General features: G+C 31.5%; 1 protein-coding gene across 2 annotated transcripts; it reads right to left on the reverse strand.

Annotated features, from left to right (window-relative positions):
- Positions 1-9,321: 9,321 nt before the first annotated feature.
- On the reverse strand, positions 9,322-18,447 carry LOC108915361 (ras-related protein Rab-1A-like). 2 transcript variants are annotated; one of them, XM_018721381.1, is made up of 6 exons: positions 18,376-18,447; positions 15,421-15,493; positions 12,223-12,267; positions 11,151-11,198; positions 9,777-10,004; positions 9,322-9,712 (listed from the first exon to the last, which is right to left on the reverse strand). In XM_018721381.1, exons 1-6 carry the CDS (start codon positions 18,387-18,389, stop codon positions 9,512-9,514), a joined length of 609 nt encoding a protein of 202 aa, XP_018576897.1. In that variant the 5' UTR covers positions 18,390-18,447; the 3' UTR covers positions 9,322-9,511. The 2 variants fall into 2 exon arrangements, with proteins under 2 accessions (XP_018576897.1, XP_018576898.1); XM_018721382.1 differs by lacking the exon at positions 11,151-11,198.
- Positions 18,448-20,173: the final 1,726 nt, after the last annotated feature.

The following is a 20,173-nucleotide window of genomic DNA, read 5'->3' on the forward strand; positions in this document are numbered from 1 at the left end:
TTGCTTTTATTTTGTTAAAACGTTAATTGAATGATTGCTAGTAGTGGTGGCTCCTATAAGTGACACGACTTTCGTCATATTAAATTGAGAACATTAATACTTTAGGTAATTTTAATAGGTATTTATCACAATTTAGTAATAAGCAAATCTTTACCTAAGAAAAAAACATCTTTAAAGCAGTAATATATTAATATTTGAATTAAGTATAAAATATTTATAGATATATTAACAATATGTCGGTTCCCATACATTCGCATTTTTCATCCTCCTTTCTTTTTTTTAAGGTATGTAATCCATAATATACAAGCTAGTTCGGGATTAATTGGCCAAATTTGAAATTTGAATTTGGGTGTTATAAATTAAAAAAGGCCTATAGAGTAACACTTAATTTTTGAGTAAAAGTGTGACATTTAAAAAAATCATCCAAACTTTGTCTAAAACCTTGGACATAAAATTATGGGACGTGGTCTAAGGATTTATTTAATTAAAACTGAAAATTCACTGCATTCAAATATAAATATGCTTAGCAGTGACAGAAATACTGGCAGTTGCCATCATTAAGGATCTCCGAAATTGAGCACTATTAGGTATTTTGCAATTTCAAACTAATTGTAATTCCTAACATTTCGAAGAAAAAATGTATCTAGAAAATCAAATATTTTCAAGTTGTGTATTACTAGATTCTTTTTCTAAATACGTGTAACCGCAGAAAGTTCAAAAGAAATATTAGAACAGAGATTTTCCAGCTTTTTGTTAGAGGTAGCAGAAGATATCTCTCCCCCCCAAAAAAAAAGACAAAACCTTACTGTCAATTATTTTTCCTTCCATCATTACTTTGTATTTAAATTTATATTTTTTTATTTTTTTCAAAGCAAATAGTTTTAAATTACTTTGGTTTTTAAGTGTTTGGTAATGAAATGTAAGTGAAAAAGTAACAACTCAGAAATTCCAAAATTTGTAGAGGCATTAAGTTTCTGTGGTTCGTGATAGTGGCACATGTTGTCTCCACCATCCAATATATTTTTGTACTCGAAATCAGCAGATTTTTGATAAATCATTTTTATAAATTTGTATATTGAAAATGAAGTGAAATTTTTAAATTTGATCAGTTAATCCTGAAACACCCAGTATAAATAGTAAATAACAATATGGTCAAATTGATGAAAATTTACTATACAGGGTGTCTCGAAATTAATGCAACAAAATTTGGTCACAGATTCTTAACACAAATTTAGGGGACCTGTATTTTTTATTTTTGCCTAGTGGCCCCCTCTTTTGGAGTTACAACCCCCTGAAATCCGCCCTTAAGAATAATATTTTTTTATATATCTTAGAACCCGCTTGTATGAGATTAATTTAGTGATTAAATTTGGTACACAGGGATTTTATGCCGTAGAATCTGATGATGCTACGCTTTTTGGCGAGGAACCCGCTTAAGACAATGTTTCGTGGGCCCCCTCGTCTTTGGAGCCAAAAAAATTTGGTCGTATATTTAAATTTCTTAAAAATTATTAGTTTGCAAGAAAGCCATTTTTAGAAACTTTTTTGTCACTTGATGTTTTCGAGAAAAATGTCAAAATGTGATGGAATGCATATCGTGATTCACCATTTTCCTCAAAAACATCGCGCTTTATGAAGAAAATATCAACCTAACTAATGATTTTTAAGAAATTCAAATTTGCGACCAAATTTTTTTGGTTCCAAAGACAAGGGGGCCCACAAAAAAGTGTCTTAAGAGGGTTCCCCGCCAAAAAGCGTAGCACTATCAGATTCCACATGTCATAAAACCCGTCTGTACCAAATTTCTCTCGTTCAACAGAGTTCTGAGATATAAAAAAGATTATTCTATATTAGGGGCAGATTTCAGGGGGCCGTAACTTCGAAAGAGGGGGCCACTTGGCAAAAAGAAGAAATACGGGTCCCCTAAATTTGTTTTAAGAATCTATGACCAAATTCAAGACAAGAGATGATTCCACATATAAAAATAAGACAAAATGTTCTTATCAACATTTCTGATATAATTTAATTTTTTTTGAAGTAAGTATTTTGAGTAAAGTTTGGCTAAAGATGGCCGTTTTTACTACTTTCTGAGATCGTGCTTGGGTAAAATTAAATAAAAAAAATTTTATATAATTTTATAATAAAAGTTAGCGACATATATTTTCTTCAAAATTGTTTCAGTTCCAACTTTCGTTCAGGCTACTACAATAAAAAATGAAAAAATAAAAAATCTTTTAATGCCCAATATCTCAGGCAAATTGGACAAAAATGGATCCATGTTGATGGGAACTATTTTGTATGTTTGAAAGAAAAAAGTGATGGCACGTTATTTCAAACACCCTAATATATATGTTCTGAGGCTGTAATGGTTCCCTATATAAATAAAATTATGCACTATCAAAGAAAACTGAAAGTCTGAAAAGTTACTAATTAATAAGTAAATGAAATTTTCTTTTTTTTTTAAGTGAAGTAAAGGGTGTCCATTTTTTTTTAACTTTTAAAGATATTTCTTAGGGGGTATTTCTGAGGTCACTGAGTTTATTTTCTGTCATATTTTGTAGGAGGAGATTTTATTTACTTAAAAAAATATATTTACTTTGGAAATAAGTAATGTCCGTTTTTCTTCAAATTTAAGATATTTCATTTTTAACTCTACAATTATCAATAGACTAATGAATGATGTATTCTCCATCATCATTTATGTTCTCCCAATGTTGCTCTTCTGTAGAAATCCTTTAGTTTTTACTCGAAAAACTCATCCAACCAAGCTCTTAACTCATTGTCATTGTTAAAAGAAACACTGTGTAAGGAGTTTGACAAAAAGCGGAAGAGTGGTTGAAAATCAGAAGACGCGAGATCGGGACAGTAAGGCGGGTGGGATAGATCTTCCTACAGTGACTCTATACAAGACAGTGGCGACAATAGAGTGTATCATTTTTAATTGGTCCACATGATTTTAGCTGCCATGTTGCATCCAGTGTCAAATTCATCTGTGATGTGTCATGTGTCAGGAGCGTTCTTGGTGTTATTCAATATTTGTATTGTTTTATTTTAATTTTGATGATTATTAGTGATACTATATTGGGTATTCTGTGCTAAGCTTCTTGCAGAAGGACGATGACCGTGAATTTCTTTCAGGTTTTTTGGACACCATAACACAAAATATAACACCTGCTTATTAGTCCAAGCATTCTGTCACGGATTAATGTTAAATTTGCAGAAATTATTACCTGTACAAAAAAAATATGACCGTATAGAAAATTAAATTTTAAATTGAGTTTCTTGTTCTTTAAACTCGATCCAATATGGCGAACATGGTTAAAAAAAATCGCAAAGTTGAAAAAAACGGTTTTTCTAAAATAACTAAAAAAATATAGCACGGATTGAAAAATTTTAAATGAGAAAGTTGTAGGTTTTAAAAAGATCTATCGACAGATTTTTTGAAAGTATCGATTGCTTTGTTACTTTTCGAGATATATCGAAAAAACCGTTAAAAATCTTCTCTTTTCTCTTCTTCTATAACTCGTTTACATTTACGTGCCCATATTTGCTATTTACTGCAAGCATAGCCCGCGGCAAGCCAAAAAAGTACATTTTTGAAAAATTTAAAAATATTAATTATTTTTCGAGATATATCGATTTTTTGAAAAAAAGGCGCTCTCGAAAATTGGCTAGATCTTCTCAGCGGATAGCCCTACAGTAACGATTTTCGGTTTATTTTCTTCGTAAAGAGTTATATTATCATGCTGTTAAAAAATGTTGACGATTTTATTAATTTTAAGGATCAAAAAATGACTGAAAAAGTTGCACTTTTTTTGGGTATGTTTTTTTCAAATAACTATTTCAATTTTTATTATTTTTTTGTACTTAATCTGGGGTAGCTAAACACGAATATTATAGCATTTTCGCCTTAGAAGCAAAATAGACCCGTAAATGTTTAGTTTTCTTTCTTTAAAAGTCATTTTCATAAAATAAAAATTGAAATAGTAATTTGAAAAAAACATACCCAAAAAAGTGCAACTTTTTCAAAGTCATTTTTTGATCCTTAAAATTAATAAAATCGTCAACATTTTTTAACAGCATGATAATATAACTCTTTACGAAGAAAATAAACCGAAAATCGTTACTGTAGGGCTATCCGCTGAGAAGATCTAGCCAATTTTCGAGAGCGCCTTTTTTTCAAAAAATCGATATATCTCGAAAAATAATTAATATTTTTAAATTTTTCAAAAATGTACTTTTTTGGCTTGCCGCGGGCTATGCTTGCAGTAAATAGCAAATATGGGCACGTAAATGTAAACGAGTTATAGAAGAAGAGAAAAGAGAAGATTTTTAACGGTTTTTTCGATATATCTCGAAAAGTAACAAAGCAATCGATACTTTCAAAAAATCAGTCGATAGATCTTTTTAAAACCTACAACTTTCTCATTTAAAATTTTTCAATCCGTGCTATATTTTTTTAGTTATTTTAGAAAAACCGTTTTTTTCAACTTTGCGATTTTTTTTAACCATGTTCGCCATATTGGATCGAGTTTAAAGAACAAGAAACTCAACTTAAAATTTAATTTTCTATGCGGTCATATTTTTTTTGTCCAGGTAATAATTTCTGTAAGCATTTCTCTATAATGCTTGGACTATATGAGGAATTTAAGGTTCCTGCTAACATAGAAGAACCAAAATTTAATCTTAGTTTTAGTGAATTAAATTCTCTTTATAATGTGTGCGGATATATTGCTCAAAGTATCTTTAAAACATCAAAAACTTGTAGAAACTCTGTACACGCTGTTAGTTCTAAAACGCCGATTTATAAAACATTTTCAAAATTTAGCGTACTTAGGAGATTTAGCGAACATTCACTCTTTCTTGCAATGAAGCGGTATTTTGTTTCTTCTTGCAGATGGAAAGTGTTTTACATGTTTTGCGATTGTATCTTGACGGAACATAAATTTAAAAGAGTTTTCTTAAAAGAAATGTCTGGTTTAAATTTAGATCCACCAAATTGTCATCAGATCAAAAATAATATTGTTAAAAGATTTATTATGTTCCGATTAAACATAGCTTCCAAAAAATGCCAAAAAGCATAAAAAAAGCTTGCAAGTAAAAGTGTTGCTGTACATTTATTTTAACAAATATTATCACTAGTATTAAGTATTTATTTTTGTAATGTAAACTCAATAAATTTCATTGTGTAATGTAGGTAAGCTTAATTTTACTTACCTAGAAAATAAAAACTACTAAGTAGTTGCTACTATTATATATTTATCCTCCCCTATTGCACAAGTAGATTCTACATTCATTCATTATTTAAAATCACTTTCCAAGTTTGCTTAAAATCTGTGCGTAAAATTTATAAGAAAAATACTCTTGTCCTTAATTTATTTTTTATAAAAGTTACTTTTAATTTGACATTGGATGCAACATGGCGGATAGGCGAGGTTTAGTCGCTATTGTCGCCACTGTCTTGTATAGAGCCACTGTAGATCTTCCTAGTTCAACTCCCCGAATGGCCGTTTTGGTCATATTGCCAATGTCTTTTTTGTTGAATACCGGCGTGGAGTCGCCGTCGTTGTTGAACATAGTGTTCTGCGTTGAAGGTTTGATTGTTGGGTAAGAGTTTGTAATAAAGAATCCCTTTCCAATCCCACCAAACGCATAACATTGTCTTTCGAAGATGACTGCTCTTGGCCGTGGAGTTGCTTGTTTTAAGATAAGAAGTGGATTTTATTTGTGGAAGGGCGAAATGGGCGGTGATTATTATACGCCTTCATTATAGCCATCTTCCTCTATCGCAATGGCCGATGAACCATGTAGACTTTCCGACCCTGTATAGCACAAATTTTCCGAGCAGTTTGAGCTGCTTTACGTTTTTCCCGTCTTGATTAAAAACAAAAGAAGCAAGTGCCGAAAATTATTGATTTTATCATTTATCAGCTTGACATTACATTTAAAACAAATGAAAATTCACAAAAATTAAATATAATGAAGCAACCAAAGACGCAATCTGATAGAGCAATAAGTTCTCTTTCAAATAATATGTGTCAGTTTGACAATGTGCTTAATTTTCATGTAAAATTTTAAATTTGAAAAAAACGGATATTACTTACCTATTTCCCAACCCATAACTCAGTAATTAATTGAGCAAAATGTGCCTATTAAAATTCAAAATTTTACTTCATTAGGCAATAGGGTTTTTGTCCCAAAACGGCAGTTGATTATGGCACTTTCAAAGTTATACTTAAGGTGATATTAATGACCTCTACTTTATATTTTATTTTTATTAATTTCTGGATTCCTTGTATATTGAAACCAAAACTTTTAAAATTGATAGGAACCACTACTGAATGCTACTACCTTCATCACTGTAAAGACGGCAGAATGTCTGTTTATGTTTTTGGAAATATTGTTCCATTTTATAGTGTATATTTTAATAAAAATTAGAATACACTTAGCTTTTTCTTTCTGTTTTTCCTGCTCAATAAAGGCATTATTCGCTAAATTTAGATACTTATTTCCTAATCGAATAAATTCATTACAAATATTAGTTTTATTAAATGTTTACATTGAGTAATTATTAATAAAAAAAATAACTAATTTGGTAAGAAAATCTTTTTATTAGCGTAATATATTGATTTTTTGATGTTATAAATGGTACATCTCATAGCTATATAAATATAAATATATTCCATAAAGTTTTATAATATACAGGGTGTCTCACGGTGACGGCCCATTAGAATTATTTCAGAGACTACTTCGGTTTGAATTTTGAAAATTTGGGATACCGGGTTTTCGGGCATGCCCTTCTCAACTAAAATAATGGCGTCCACGTATCACATCCGGTTATACCGGAAGTCGCCATCAACTTGCTTATTTTAAACGGAACATCCTATATATTATTGCAATTTTGGATTCTACGTATTATTTTAGGTGGACTTTTACGAAGTTTCTCTATTCCTAAAATTAACCGTTTTCGAGATATTTAATTTTTTTCAAAAAAATGGAGAGGAACAGTGAATAGCTTTTATAGTAAGAAAGATAAAGCAACAATATTTATAGGGAGGATAGCTAGACCCTTAAGCTTCCCATCCATACTTTCGAAGTGGCTTTATATATATGTGGTTTTTTTTAATGGAACACCCTGTATGCTTTTCTATATTCTGATACACAATTTTATTCTCTTTTGAACAGTATCAGGGTTCCCTTTACCTATCTCTTCTAGTTTTTAAGTTATCTACTATTTTTTGTGTAATCACCCATAATCATGTAATTTCTTGCGAGGATAGCTGTGGAATTTTTAGCAAAACTTCAAAACAAACAACTAAACTGTCAATTTGTTAGTCTCGTGCAGTGACAGTTTAATTGAGTGTTTGTAAGAAATGGAAAACAATACATATTCAAATGCAGATATTTTAAATTTATTATTCATTCACGGACGTTGCAATGGGATTATAAGCAGAACATGTACAGTTTTTAATGAGACATATCCAAATTTGCCACCAATGAGCAGAAAAAAGTTAAGAAGAATTTTAGCAAATCAATTAGAATATGGTTGAATTTCTGCAGAAAGAATTTTACCAAAACCAATAACTTCAAATGAAGATAACGTAATAAATGTGCTAGCCTATTTTAATGTTTATCCAGAATCCGTAACTCGTGCCGCAGAGTATGATTTAGGCATTTCACGAGCGTCCATTCACAGGATGCTAAGAACTAATGATATGCATCCATACAAATTTAAGCTACTTTCTGCTCTTCATCCGGGTGACGCCGTGCAACGTGTACAATTTTGTGAAACGATGTTAGTGCAATACCAAGAAGATCCACAATTTTTGCAATATATTAGTATATGGACAGACGAACCAAAATTTACGAGAGAAGGTATTTTTAATACACATAATACTCATTTATGGTCATCTGAAAATCCTCGTGTTACCTGGGAAAGAAACTTTCAAAATAAATTTAGCGTAAATGTTTTTTGTCTAATTAAAGATAACCAAATTTCTTACCATATCTACGAAGAAAATTTAAATGCCGACAGATATCTCAATATTTTGCAAACGGTTGTGGCAGATTTCATAGACGATATACCTTCAGACCAACTAAGGAAGTGTTGGTATCAATTAGACGGAGCTCCACCTCACTGTCACAAACAAATCGATCAACAGCTGACTGAAATGTTTGAAGATAGATGGATGAGACGCCTAGGACTGTGGAATTGAGGTCTCCCGACCTCACTCCATTAGATTTTTATGTTTGAGGAGTAATAAAGCAAAAAGTTTATTTTACACCCGTCGCTTCAAAAGAGGATTTGATTGCTCGAGTACGAAGAGCGTTCCATGAATTTCCTGCAGCTGAAATAGCAAAAGCGGTGATGGTGTTATCTCTAGAATACACAAGTGTTTAGCTGTTAATAGGGGTCATATTGAACACTTATGATTTTTTTGTCATCTTTTTATCTTAGTGCATTATTGTTATCAACATACATAATTAGAATTGTGTATTACTATGTATGAAGTTGATTTTTTAGAATTCTTAACTTTATTCTGCTCATTGGTGGAAAATTGGGATGTCTCATTAAAACTGTAAATGTTCTACCTACTTAGAATCATATAATCATAAATAACTAGTGACAGTTTAATTGTTTGTTTTGAAGTTTTGCTAAAAATTCCACAGCTATCACATGATTTTAGGTGATTACACAAAAAGTAGTAGATAACTTAAAAACTAGAAGAGATAAGTATAGGAAACCCTGATACCGTTCGAAAGAGAATAAAATTGTGTATCAGAATATAGAAAAACATACAGGGTGTTCCATTTAAAAAATCGACTTATGAAGGTTTGAAGTTAACTAAACTCGGCATTAAATTTCTAGTACCCTATATGCAATTAAGCCACTTCGAAAGTATGGATGGGAAGCTTAGGGGTCTAGCTATCCCCCCTATAAATATTGTTGCTTTATCTTTCTTACTATAAAATACACATTGTTTGAAGCTAGTCACAGTTTCTCTCCATTTAAAAAAAAATTATATATCTCGAAAACGGTTAATTTTAGGAATAGGGAAACTTCATAAAAGTCCACCTAAAATAACACGTAGAATCCAAAATTGCAATAATATATACCTAGGGTATTCCATTTAAAATAACCAAGTTCATGGCGACTTCTGGTATAACCGGAAGTGGTACGTGGACGTCATTATTTTATTTGAGAAGGGCATGCCCAAAAACCCGGTAGGTATCCCAAATTTTCAAAATTCAAATCGAAGTAGTCTTTGAAATAATTCTAATGGGCCGTCACCGTGAGACACCCTGTATTTATGGTCAAAAAGTATATTGCTGTATTTGAAATAAAATTAAATTCATTTTCCATAGAAAATTATTTTTAGAAAAAATACATGCTTAAACTCTATACTCTATATTATTATCACATTCATATTGAGGTTGGAAACGCTAGCTGGCTGGATTGGTAAATTACCAATGTTTCTTGGCAATCTCTTTTAATTTAAATTTTCATAAATCAGCAATACCCACAACTTGTGTCTACGGGCTTGGTGTTAGTTAATTTTATAGAAGTCTCGGTACAAGTATTAGATGCAACCAACAGTGGTTCTAATTTATTTTTAATTTGTGCTATCATCGTCATAAAGGCTTGTTCCACATTTGTTGCATTTTTAGCAGAAGTTTCCAAAAAAGTTATTCCCAATTTCTTAGCGTAATTCTGTTCAAAATAAATATTTTTATATTAGAATGGGCAGATTAACTTTTACACATATTTTACTTACAGTGGCAGTAGAAGTATCAACAACTTTCTTTGTAGTTAAATCATTTTTATTTCCAACAAGCAACTTGTTGATACTGCCCCCTGCATGGTATTCAATATCCTTAAGCCATTCTTGGATATTGTTAAAAGTATTTTCTTTCGTACAGTCGTAAACAAGAATAACTCCATGAGCTCCTCGGTAATAGGTAGGAGACAAACATCGAAATCTTTCACATCCTGCTGTGTCCCACTAATAAACCAAAGACAGGATCACATCAGAAAGTCGATATTATAGATTGTCACAGTAATTTTTGACATATTAAATACAGGTTCGGAAAGTCCCCATGGTTCATCGGCCGTTACGTGAGAGCAATAAAGTAAGTAATAGAAATCCGTGCGATAGACAAGGATGGTTACATTGAAAACATTTCATAATCTGAATAGTCACTCTCACTTCTAACCCGAAACGGGCGGTGACTATTCAGATTATGAAACGTCATCACTATAGCCATCCTTGTCTATCGCACGGATTTCTTTATTTTACATTGTCGCTCTCATGTAAAGACAGATGGACCATGTGGATTTTCCAGCCCTGTATATCAGAAAATATAACAGAAATATTTAAGGGGTTTATTACCATGATTTGGTTTTTTTTCCAGATTAAATTATATCAAAACAAATTTTTTAAATTTGTTTGTACTTCTCTATAACATGCCTAAAAAATAAACTATTTACTAATGTCACAAATAAATAATAAATGCTTTTTGACAATAATTTTTAATAGTGACAAAATTAATAAACAAATTTGTAAATTAATATTTTTGCGAATATACTGACGATTTGAAACAACATATTCATCACACCAATTTGCTTTTATGTACATATAAAGATTGTACCATGGTTTTCGGGTTGTTATGCCCATAGCCTATATACCCAGTGACTGCCGGTTACAGAATTTTTATTACACTTCCTTAGCCGAAGCTACGGATATTTGATCTGTTCTTGTTCCAGGCTCTGTGGGGGCGGACCAGCTACCAAAACCCCTAAATTTACCCTGATATTGATTTTAGTTCTTGTTGATGGTTCTAATGCCGCTACGGACGGAACCGCTTCTCAGACAATTGTGGTCCTCTGAGAAGTTCCGTAGTGGCATCTATAACTAGTCACATCCAATGCTTCCAATGATTCTGCCTCCACAGAGCCTTTCCCTAGAACAACAAGGCAGGTCAAAGAAGTTAGGAAGCTGAGGCTAAGGAAGTGCAATGTAAGTCAGTATGTGGCAGCCATCATCAGTTACATAGGCTACGGCATAACAATCTATGCAAAATGGAATATTGGGACATCCTGTTTATGTTAAGATTGAAAGAAGACTTTAGTACCACTTAATATTACTTACAATTTGCAATTTGATAATCTTGCCATCCATTTCAATTGTTCGAATTTTCTAAAATAAGAATAACATTTCTATAAATATAATATGTATATTAGATGGAAAATATTTATATGTGCACACTGTTCAAGAAAAAGGTGAAACATAAAGGACGACAAACAGATACATTTTTCAGTTTTTGAGATATTTTTTTAAATTTAATTTCTGATTTAATTTTTTTCTGGTATTATCAAAGCTATCAGAGAAAGAAAAACACATCTGCATTGCAAATTTTTATATACTTTTTCATGAAAATGTTACTTTTGCTTTAACTTATAACACTTTAAATACGTTTTTATTTAATTTACTGTACCTATTCGAATCGTCATTAATTTATTATAACTAATTTTTGAGCTTTCGTTGGCCTAATTCTACAGTTTTTTTCTTTTTGTAATAAAGGGCAACATTTCATATATAATTACAGAACATTTCTGATGATGGCCAAAATGTATCTGAATGCAGAATTCTACTTGAAGAAAAAAAATATATTTTTATATATTTATTTCACCAGTGATAAACATTATTATCATATTATTATTATAACTATTATAAGTATTTTAAAAGACAGCGCACGCCATTTAAAAAAAATGAAGTTGACGATGGTAAATATAAAACGAAAAGTCGAATGTTAAACCCGACATTTTTATAAGAAAATACATAAATACACCAAAAGAAAATAAAATGGAAGAACTAAATGTTTACCCTATATGGCGCAACTATATTTTAATTTGAGCATTCTGTATCTTTTGCCAATTTCCATTAAAGATATCGTATTCTTATTTTGGGTATGGAGCATAAGTTCATATATTAAAGGAAATATGTACATGAAAGAAAAATAAAATTTAATTTGCAGGACTTGAAACTAAATCTCAAAATAATTTTAATTACATTTCATACAAAATTAATTTTTAAAGAATCAATTTCAATGGTATTAAATTAATTTGATTTCCAAAGTTATCCTTTATATTTATACGTAAAAAGTTATATTTTAATAACTATAATTCATATACAAAAACAAAATAATAATCGTTATACTTACAAAATCCAAAATAGTGACAGAATAATCTTCTTTATAGATATCATCCTAAAAATATAATTTATTGATAAATTATACAGGGTGCTTGGAAAAGTTGGTACAAAATCTTAGGAGGTGAAAGTAGAGCCAAAAATAGTAAAAAAAGTTCCTTTGGAGCACCGTTTCTGAGATATGGCCCTCCAAGGGGTCTTATTTGGATATTTTTTAAAATAACTTTCTTTCTGATTAAGATAATGGAAAATGAAAATTGTAGGTAATAATCAGGTTGTAAAAAAGTCAAATAAAATGCAAAGTCGAGCACAAAGATCACAACTAAGAAAATAAAGAAACATAAGAATTTTTTAAATGCTAGCACGCGAAAATGACAATCATTAGTATCATTACAATGAAACTGTCATCATGAAAGATACTATGTGAAAATGTTAAAAAAAAGTTACTGTTCTGAGCCATACATTATTTAAAAAATAATTATTTCTGACTAAACTACGCAGAATTCGAAAAAAAAGTAGACATTTTCTCTTCAAAAAAGTTTAATTCATAAAAAAAATAATATTTGTAGATAATTCAAATCCAAAAAAATCGAAAAATTTCTGTTAAGGGTAGTTAGAAAACTATCCTTATTTATAACTGATTTTGATGAAACTTATGATAGTTAAAGACCCTTATGGTATGATTATTACCTACAATTTTCATTCCATTATCTTAATCAGAAAGTTATTTTAAAAAATATCTAAATGATAAGACCCATTTGGAGGGCCATATCTCAGTAACGGTCCTCCGAAGGATCAATGTTTATAGGAACTTTTTTTACTATTTTTGGCTCTATTTTCACCTCCTTAAATTTTGTACAAACTTTTCCAAACACCCTATATTTAAAACTACAACAAACATAGCAATCAAAACTAAAATGTTAAATCACCAAAAGCAACAATCCTTTTTTTTTCGAAAACCCACTTGTGCCAGTATATTTTGTACCCTTAATAATAAGGCTAACTTAATGAATTAAAGAAATCTCTAAGTAACATATGTGATACTTTTGCTAACCTATATCCTAAATACAAGTACATACTATATCATCAGTACTCATCATCAGTCATCAGTTTTTGTACTTTCTGTTCTTATTATTATTTCAAATAAGCTGAACCCTCATATGTGATTACAGATACGTTGTAACCACGTGACCATCAACATCCGTCACGTGGTTACAACAGATCCGTGAACCGTGACACGCATGCATGTGGATCCAGGTGTAAGAGTTTCGACGAATTTTAAATTAAAAAAAAATTACCTAAGAAGATATCGAAAAGAATAATTTTACAAAAGTTGTTGCTACTGCGATGAATTAAACAAACTTTCGCCATCTATATTTGTGGGACACCCTGTATAACAAAGATATATAGACATTCATATATATTGTTATGATAATGTGTGGATGAGTGTTTATGTTAGCGCCAAAAAAAAATTTTATTGTTGTGATATCAATTTGGTTTTTGGTGTATTGGTGGTTGTATACCTTTGCCCTACCTAGCTCTAGACTCCTCTCAGTAGTCGGTTCTATTCACTATATGCTTTAGCAAGAAACCACACACAATCACAGCTATAAATACAAAAGGTTTATTAATAAAGGAATTTATTATTGTTTTGTTATATATATGTCAAAATTTGTCAATAAGTACTGTTAAATACTATAGTCAATATTTTGAAGTATTTCACACTATTTCCAAAACCTTAAACAAGATGTTCTATCGATACGACTGTTATAATTAAATTTCATGTATGACTGGATGCATACATTAAGATATTGACATTTTATCTTATAACTTCTTGTTTAACAACTGGTTATTTATTTCTAAGATTAATATTTAATTTTACAAAGATTGGCCAATTTTGATTATGTCTGATATAGTTAAATAAATTTGTTTAATATGAAATTAGTGACGCTAAACTTTTTATATACTACTTACTTTTGAAAATCTGTATCAAACTATTTCGTATACGAATTTTACTTTTATTATAAAGGTACCTTTTATACGTATTATCGTTAATGACTTGTCGACTGATTTCTCTCCTTTACTCTGCTTGAGTGTTTTCCTAAATTCTGGTCTATCCTATCTCGTTTACTTTCAGGAACCTGTCGACTATGCTGCTTTCTTACTGGTCTCCTGGATTCTGCTACTGATATTCCGTTTTCTTACTGGCCTTTGGAACTTGCTACTGCTATTCCTCGTTCTTTCTGTCTTCCTGGACCTTGTTTGTTGGTACTCCGCTCGTCTTGTATTTCTTGGGTCACTTTTTTTTACCACTTGGTACTTTTATATTCTTGCTTTCTCCCACTTGAATCTTTTTATACTCTCTCGCTCATTAACTACTTATATTTCTATAGGTTTTCTTTTCTTTCTTCAACAACTGTCGTTTTTCAAAATATTTCTGTAACTAATCAATAATAATCTATTTTCTTTTTTACTATCTTGATTTTTCTTTTCCTTCTAAAGGCCTTTCCACATATCTTTTAACGTGCCATTTTCCTTTTGTAATTCACTTCACTTCACTTTCTCCTTTGCACTTATACACCCTATTCTACTTTCTTTACAATCAATTTTGCCTTATACTTCAAAATATTTCTTATTTTATAATATTATTTGACCTTTCTAGTGACTACTGAATTCCTTGTGGATCCCACTTTAAATTTGACATTTTTCTGACATATCCTTTTAATTAATCTACAAATTGTCTTTCGATTTTAATATCTTTTATTAACTCTTATTCTACCTTATTTTTTAACTATTTAATCAAACTCTGGCATTTTAACTTTTGTTTGATATCTACCAATTCTGCATTTTAATTAATTTCAACTATATTTTTCTTATAACATCTTGGCCTATGCTCCAATTGACTAAAATGATAATAAATTTTATACTTAAATTTTGAAATTTGTCCTGATCTACTAATCCGACTTTCTTCTACTGATTCCTCATACTTATTCAATACTAACAACTTTTTTTTTATAATCAAATATTTTCCCAATTTTGTAATAACCATTCCAACCATTGCCTTTACCGTTTTGTCTTTTAAATAAATATTTAATTTAAATTTTACTTTTCTCGTTAATCTGATTTCATCTCAATATATATTCGAGCAAATGTAAACGGTCCTTTTTTTGTTTCTAAGAATATTGTGTAGTACAAAAATAATAAAACTTACAGCAAATCTCATTACTAGTGATGATTTGCCCACGGCAGCGTCACCGACTATAACCAGTTTGAATAAGTAATCACTGAAAAAATATTTGTTGTTATGGGTGGAAATATGTCTTAAGAACTATATCAAGGATTTGTTAATTAATTTTAAAACTTTATATATCTGTTTCAGTTTCATTATTACTCATAGAAGATTGAGCAATGTAAACCATATCTGTTAATTTTTCTAAATTTAAGTGCAGCCAACTTCTATTTTCTTATCTACAATATTTATTTAATGCAACAAAATTTGGTCACAGATTCTTAAGACAAATTTAGGGGACCCGTATTTTTTTATTTTTTCCAAGTAGCCCCCTCTTTCGGAGTTACAGCCCCCTGAAGTCCGCCCCTAAAAATAATCTTTATTTTATATCTCAGAACATTGAATGAGAATCACTAAATTTGGTACACAGGGGTTTTATGCGTTTTATGACATGTGGAATATGATGGTGCTACGTTTTTCTGGCGGGGAACCCCCTTTAGACAATTTTTAGTGGGCCCCCTTGTCTTTGGAGCCAAAAAAATTTGGTCGCATATTTAAATTTCTTAAAAAATTATTAGTCCACTAGAAAGCCATTAAATTTAGAAACTTTTTGTCACTTTATACTTTTTTCGTAAGAAGCAATATTTTCGAGAAAAATGTCAAAATCTGATCGAATAATGCATATCATGATTCGCCATTTTCCTCAAAAACATTGCGTTTTACGAAGAAAATATCAAGAGACGAAAAAGTTTCTAAATTCAATGGCTTTATAATTAACTAATAATTTTTAAAAAAATCAAATTTGCATCCAACTTTTTCTGGCTCCAAAGACAAGGGGGCCCACAAAAAAGTGTCTTAAGCGGGTTTCTCGCCAAAAAGCGTAGCACTGTGTACCAAATTTAGTGATTCTCGTACAACATGGTTTTGAGATATAAAAATACTTCTTAGGGGCAGATTTCAGGGGGTTGTAACTCCGAAAGAGGGGGCCAGTTGGAGTTGGCAAAAAGAAAAAATACGGGTCCCCTTTTGTCTTAAGAATCTATGACCAAATTTTGTTGCATGCATTTCGGGACAGCCTGTATAGATATATAAATCCAATAGTTTCGGCACAAGAATAAATGTTGTTATTTATTCTTGTGGTTTCGACGACCATACTTTGATATAGGTACATCTATATATTTTATATTTATTCAATATTTATGCACCTCTAACAGCCACTTTGCATGAAGCGTATGTAAGAGCAGTAGGTACTTGTCTATGATCAGTACAGCGCATAATCTACCTAAGGGTTAGTTCTAACCGAAAAAGCAGTTCTTAAAAAAAAAAGTTAGTTCTAAAAGTTAAAAAGGGCAGTTGCAAAATTTGATTGCTTGAAGTACTATGAAATTGAAATTTCATGAATACTAATGTTAAATGCCGGTTCTCTAAAAGGTTAATATAAATAAATAACATAAATTTATTGAAATAAAACAATGAATACTACTCAGGTACTTTGAGTACAGTACATGGAACATTTAAAATTAATAAACTCGAAAGGATATAACAAAGAATTATCATACAATCTTACAATAATTTAAATTTAAAAAGTACTGCATCTTTTTTTTTTGGGGTATTGGGCTTTATATTGGGAAGTTATTTGCACAAATCAAAATTTTCGGGCGCTAGCATAGGGCGATTGATTTTGGGTAGTTCTTAAAATTCATTAGATTATCTCCTGGATTAGTATACGAATCATCAGGATGAAATCGAGTACCATATTTGTTTAACGTAGTTCTACAGACTAATCATACGCACTCTATATTATCACAGAATATATAGCTACGCTAGCGTAGCTATATATTCTGTGATATTATGAATTGTTCGTATAAGCAAATGGTACGCGGTTGTCCGTACTGATGTTCCGACAGGTATGTGGATCCGACGATATGCTTCATGTGAAACAGCTGTAAGCGATTACAAGATTTAAACAAATGATCGATCTGAAAGTGAATGATAATAATGAATATTTATTCTAGTGCTTTTATCAACAAATGGAATTTCCCAGTCTTGTTTTTTTCTTTGTTACCATTTTTTATTATCACATAAACATGGGCGTATAGTTAGGCGGGGGCAGGGCAAGGATTTTATACAAGGATTGTATAAAATCCTTGGGGGCAGGGGTGTGCATGGCCCACCCCAGAAAAAAAGATGTAACATTATTATCTTTGTCATATCGGTAAGTCGGAGACTGCGTAACCTTTTTTTTTGTTTTAGAATGAAATCAAAGCCTGTTCAAATTTTATATCGGTAATTTTTTTTAGAGTCCTCCATATAGAGCTTGCAGCTCTGAGTCCACCCCAAGCAAAAATTATAGAATGCACATAAGAGGACATGCGCGTCTACTTTTAGTTTTTTTTTTATAAATTCAGTAAATCATTCGTTTAGCAAAAAACATTGCGAAAAATTATTTTCAAGTTTGTAATATAGATTTTATTACAAGGGTTATAAAAATAAAATTAAATTTATTATTTCATTTGTATTTATTGGCATAGGCGCGTAGCTACAATTTGTGTTTGGAGTGAGCCCGCCCAGGGCTGCAAGCTATATATGGAGGCCTCTAAAAAAAAAAAGTTTTCGCTGTCCACCGCTATACATGTTTTGATTTAATTCTAAAAACAAAAGATCACCGACTTAAAAACCGATATACACCTTTTGATTTAATTCTAAAAAAAAAAGATCACTGACAACCGATAAGACAAAGATAATATTAATAGATTTTTTATTCTACGGTGAGCACGGGGTTTTCAGGGGTGGATCATGCATACCCCCCCCCCCCCTAGCTACACCCATGTTAATTGATACAACATTTTTATGTAGCAAGATAGGTAGTCTACACGTGACTGCGGAATATTTTAAATTTTTAAATGTAGAGAAATATACATACATACAAGTACTTACATATCTTTATCCATCTTTCTAATCACAAAATACGTATACTAGTACGTGATAAGGAACTTCACTTGTGTCTAGCTGTGAACATTAAATGATAAAATGTTTACAACTGTTCAGTGTAAATGTGGGTTTGTTGTTTAGAGTTTAGGCTCCGCCTCGCTATTCTGCTAATCTATTTCCAATATTGTTCTTCCTTATTTATATTATCATGCAATACTTGAATAGGCACTCTTCGCATTTTTAATTTGTTTAATCGTTTAATACTACCTACTAAATTTCATTAAAATAATATTTTTTCTGAAATATTTTCCAAAATGTAATTTATGTAAAAAACTGTACGGTGCGGTAGAGTCATCCCAAACATCGAGCCATACAAATAGATTTAGAATGTGCTAACATTAAACAATTTAACTAAAACTTATTTTTAAATCTATTTTAAAATTTTCAGTTTTTTTTCATTGTCATGGAGTGGATACATTTATTAAACAGAAATTGTTACTGACGTGATACAAAAATTTCAGTTTCCGTTTATTTTACAATAAATAAAAAGTGACCTTCCGGTTTTCTGTAATTATTTCTGAATAAAACGTGTTTAATAAAAATGTTTCATTAAGTAATAAATAATAAAAATTACACCAGCAAATTCAGATGAGACGCGCATAGCAGACCGCGCATCGTTTTTGGTCTACAGAGACCCTCCACAATTCGCCAGCTGTGTGTAACAAACGTATTTAATTATTGTTTTTAATCTGCAAAAAGTATGTACCCACAATTATACTCTTTAATTTTAATTTATTAAACATCCTGAAAATATTTAAAATAATAATAGCTTATTGTATGTATAATTATAAATACAAAATACAATTGCAAGCATTAATGTCAATTTTATATCAAAAAATGGCTCTGAAACTCTATACTTTATAACATAACCCGCTGCCACTAACAAAAAGCGATTAAACTACCTTATAATCACTAAGGTGATTAGAAAAATATCGCGAAGTAGTAATAAAGCTATAGTCATTTCTTCAAATGAATAATTTTAGTATTTTACAATTACCTTTGTGTTTATCACGATTATTATAGGTACTTATCTTACTATCTATTTTAATGTGTTCATACACGAGTAAAACATTCTTATTACGGCCCTGATCAGTGCTTTCCCAACCAAGGACACCGAAAACGGATGAATGATATCAAGTTCTTTTTAGTACTGACGCACATACTTCTATACATACATATACCCTGTTAGTAATCTGTGTATATACCAGAGATATGGAGTAGGGGAGAATGAGCTTCGACGAGTGCGCATCCATTAAAAGACCTAGACACCAACTTTTTGACCCTGGGTGACCACCCCAATGACCCCCCCCCCCTGCCCGCTAACCTTTTCTGTTTCAGAGACAGCCAGGATCAAGAAACGAAGACAACGACACACACACACACATACACACCCCCCATACCCTCCTTAACCCTCCCCTCCCGCGCTAGCCTAAGGGCCACCTTAGCAAAGCGCATCCCAGGCTGCATAGCCGCACTACCCTACCCAACCATACCACACATAAACATGACACTACCCCCGGGGTTTACACAGACGAGCCGGCGAAGCAAGAAGAGCGCCAGAAGAAAGGGCCCTAGCCGGCGGGGCCCAGCCAGGACAAAAGGAGGTCCCACAAAGCGCCTACACCGGCCGCATTTGCGGTCGGGGTAGACGACGGATGGGGCCCACCTACGAAGGCTGTCCAGGCCTACACGAGATGAGGCAGGATAAAGAGGGATAATCCCCCTCGATCCCAAATCATTGAGG

The sequence above is a fragment of the Anoplophora glabripennis genome, unplaced genomic scaffold (genome assembly GCF_000390285.2).
Source record: "Anoplophora glabripennis isolate ALB-LARVAE unplaced genomic scaffold, Agla_2.0 scaffold991, whole genome shotgun sequence".
NCBI lineage: Eukaryota > Metazoa > Arthropoda > Insecta > Coleoptera > Cerambycidae > Anoplophora > Anoplophora glabripennis.

Coding starts and splice junctions, on each gene's coding strand:
- LOC108915361 (XM_018721381.1), bottom strand. Junction 12,268..15,420: donor CACTAGTAATGAGATTTGCT/GTAAGTTTTATT, acceptor TTATATTTTTAG/GATGATATCTATAAAGAAGA. Junction 9,713..9,776: donor TTGATACTTCTACTGCCACT/GTAAGTAAAATA, acceptor TATTTTGAACAG/AATTACGCTAAGAAATTGGG.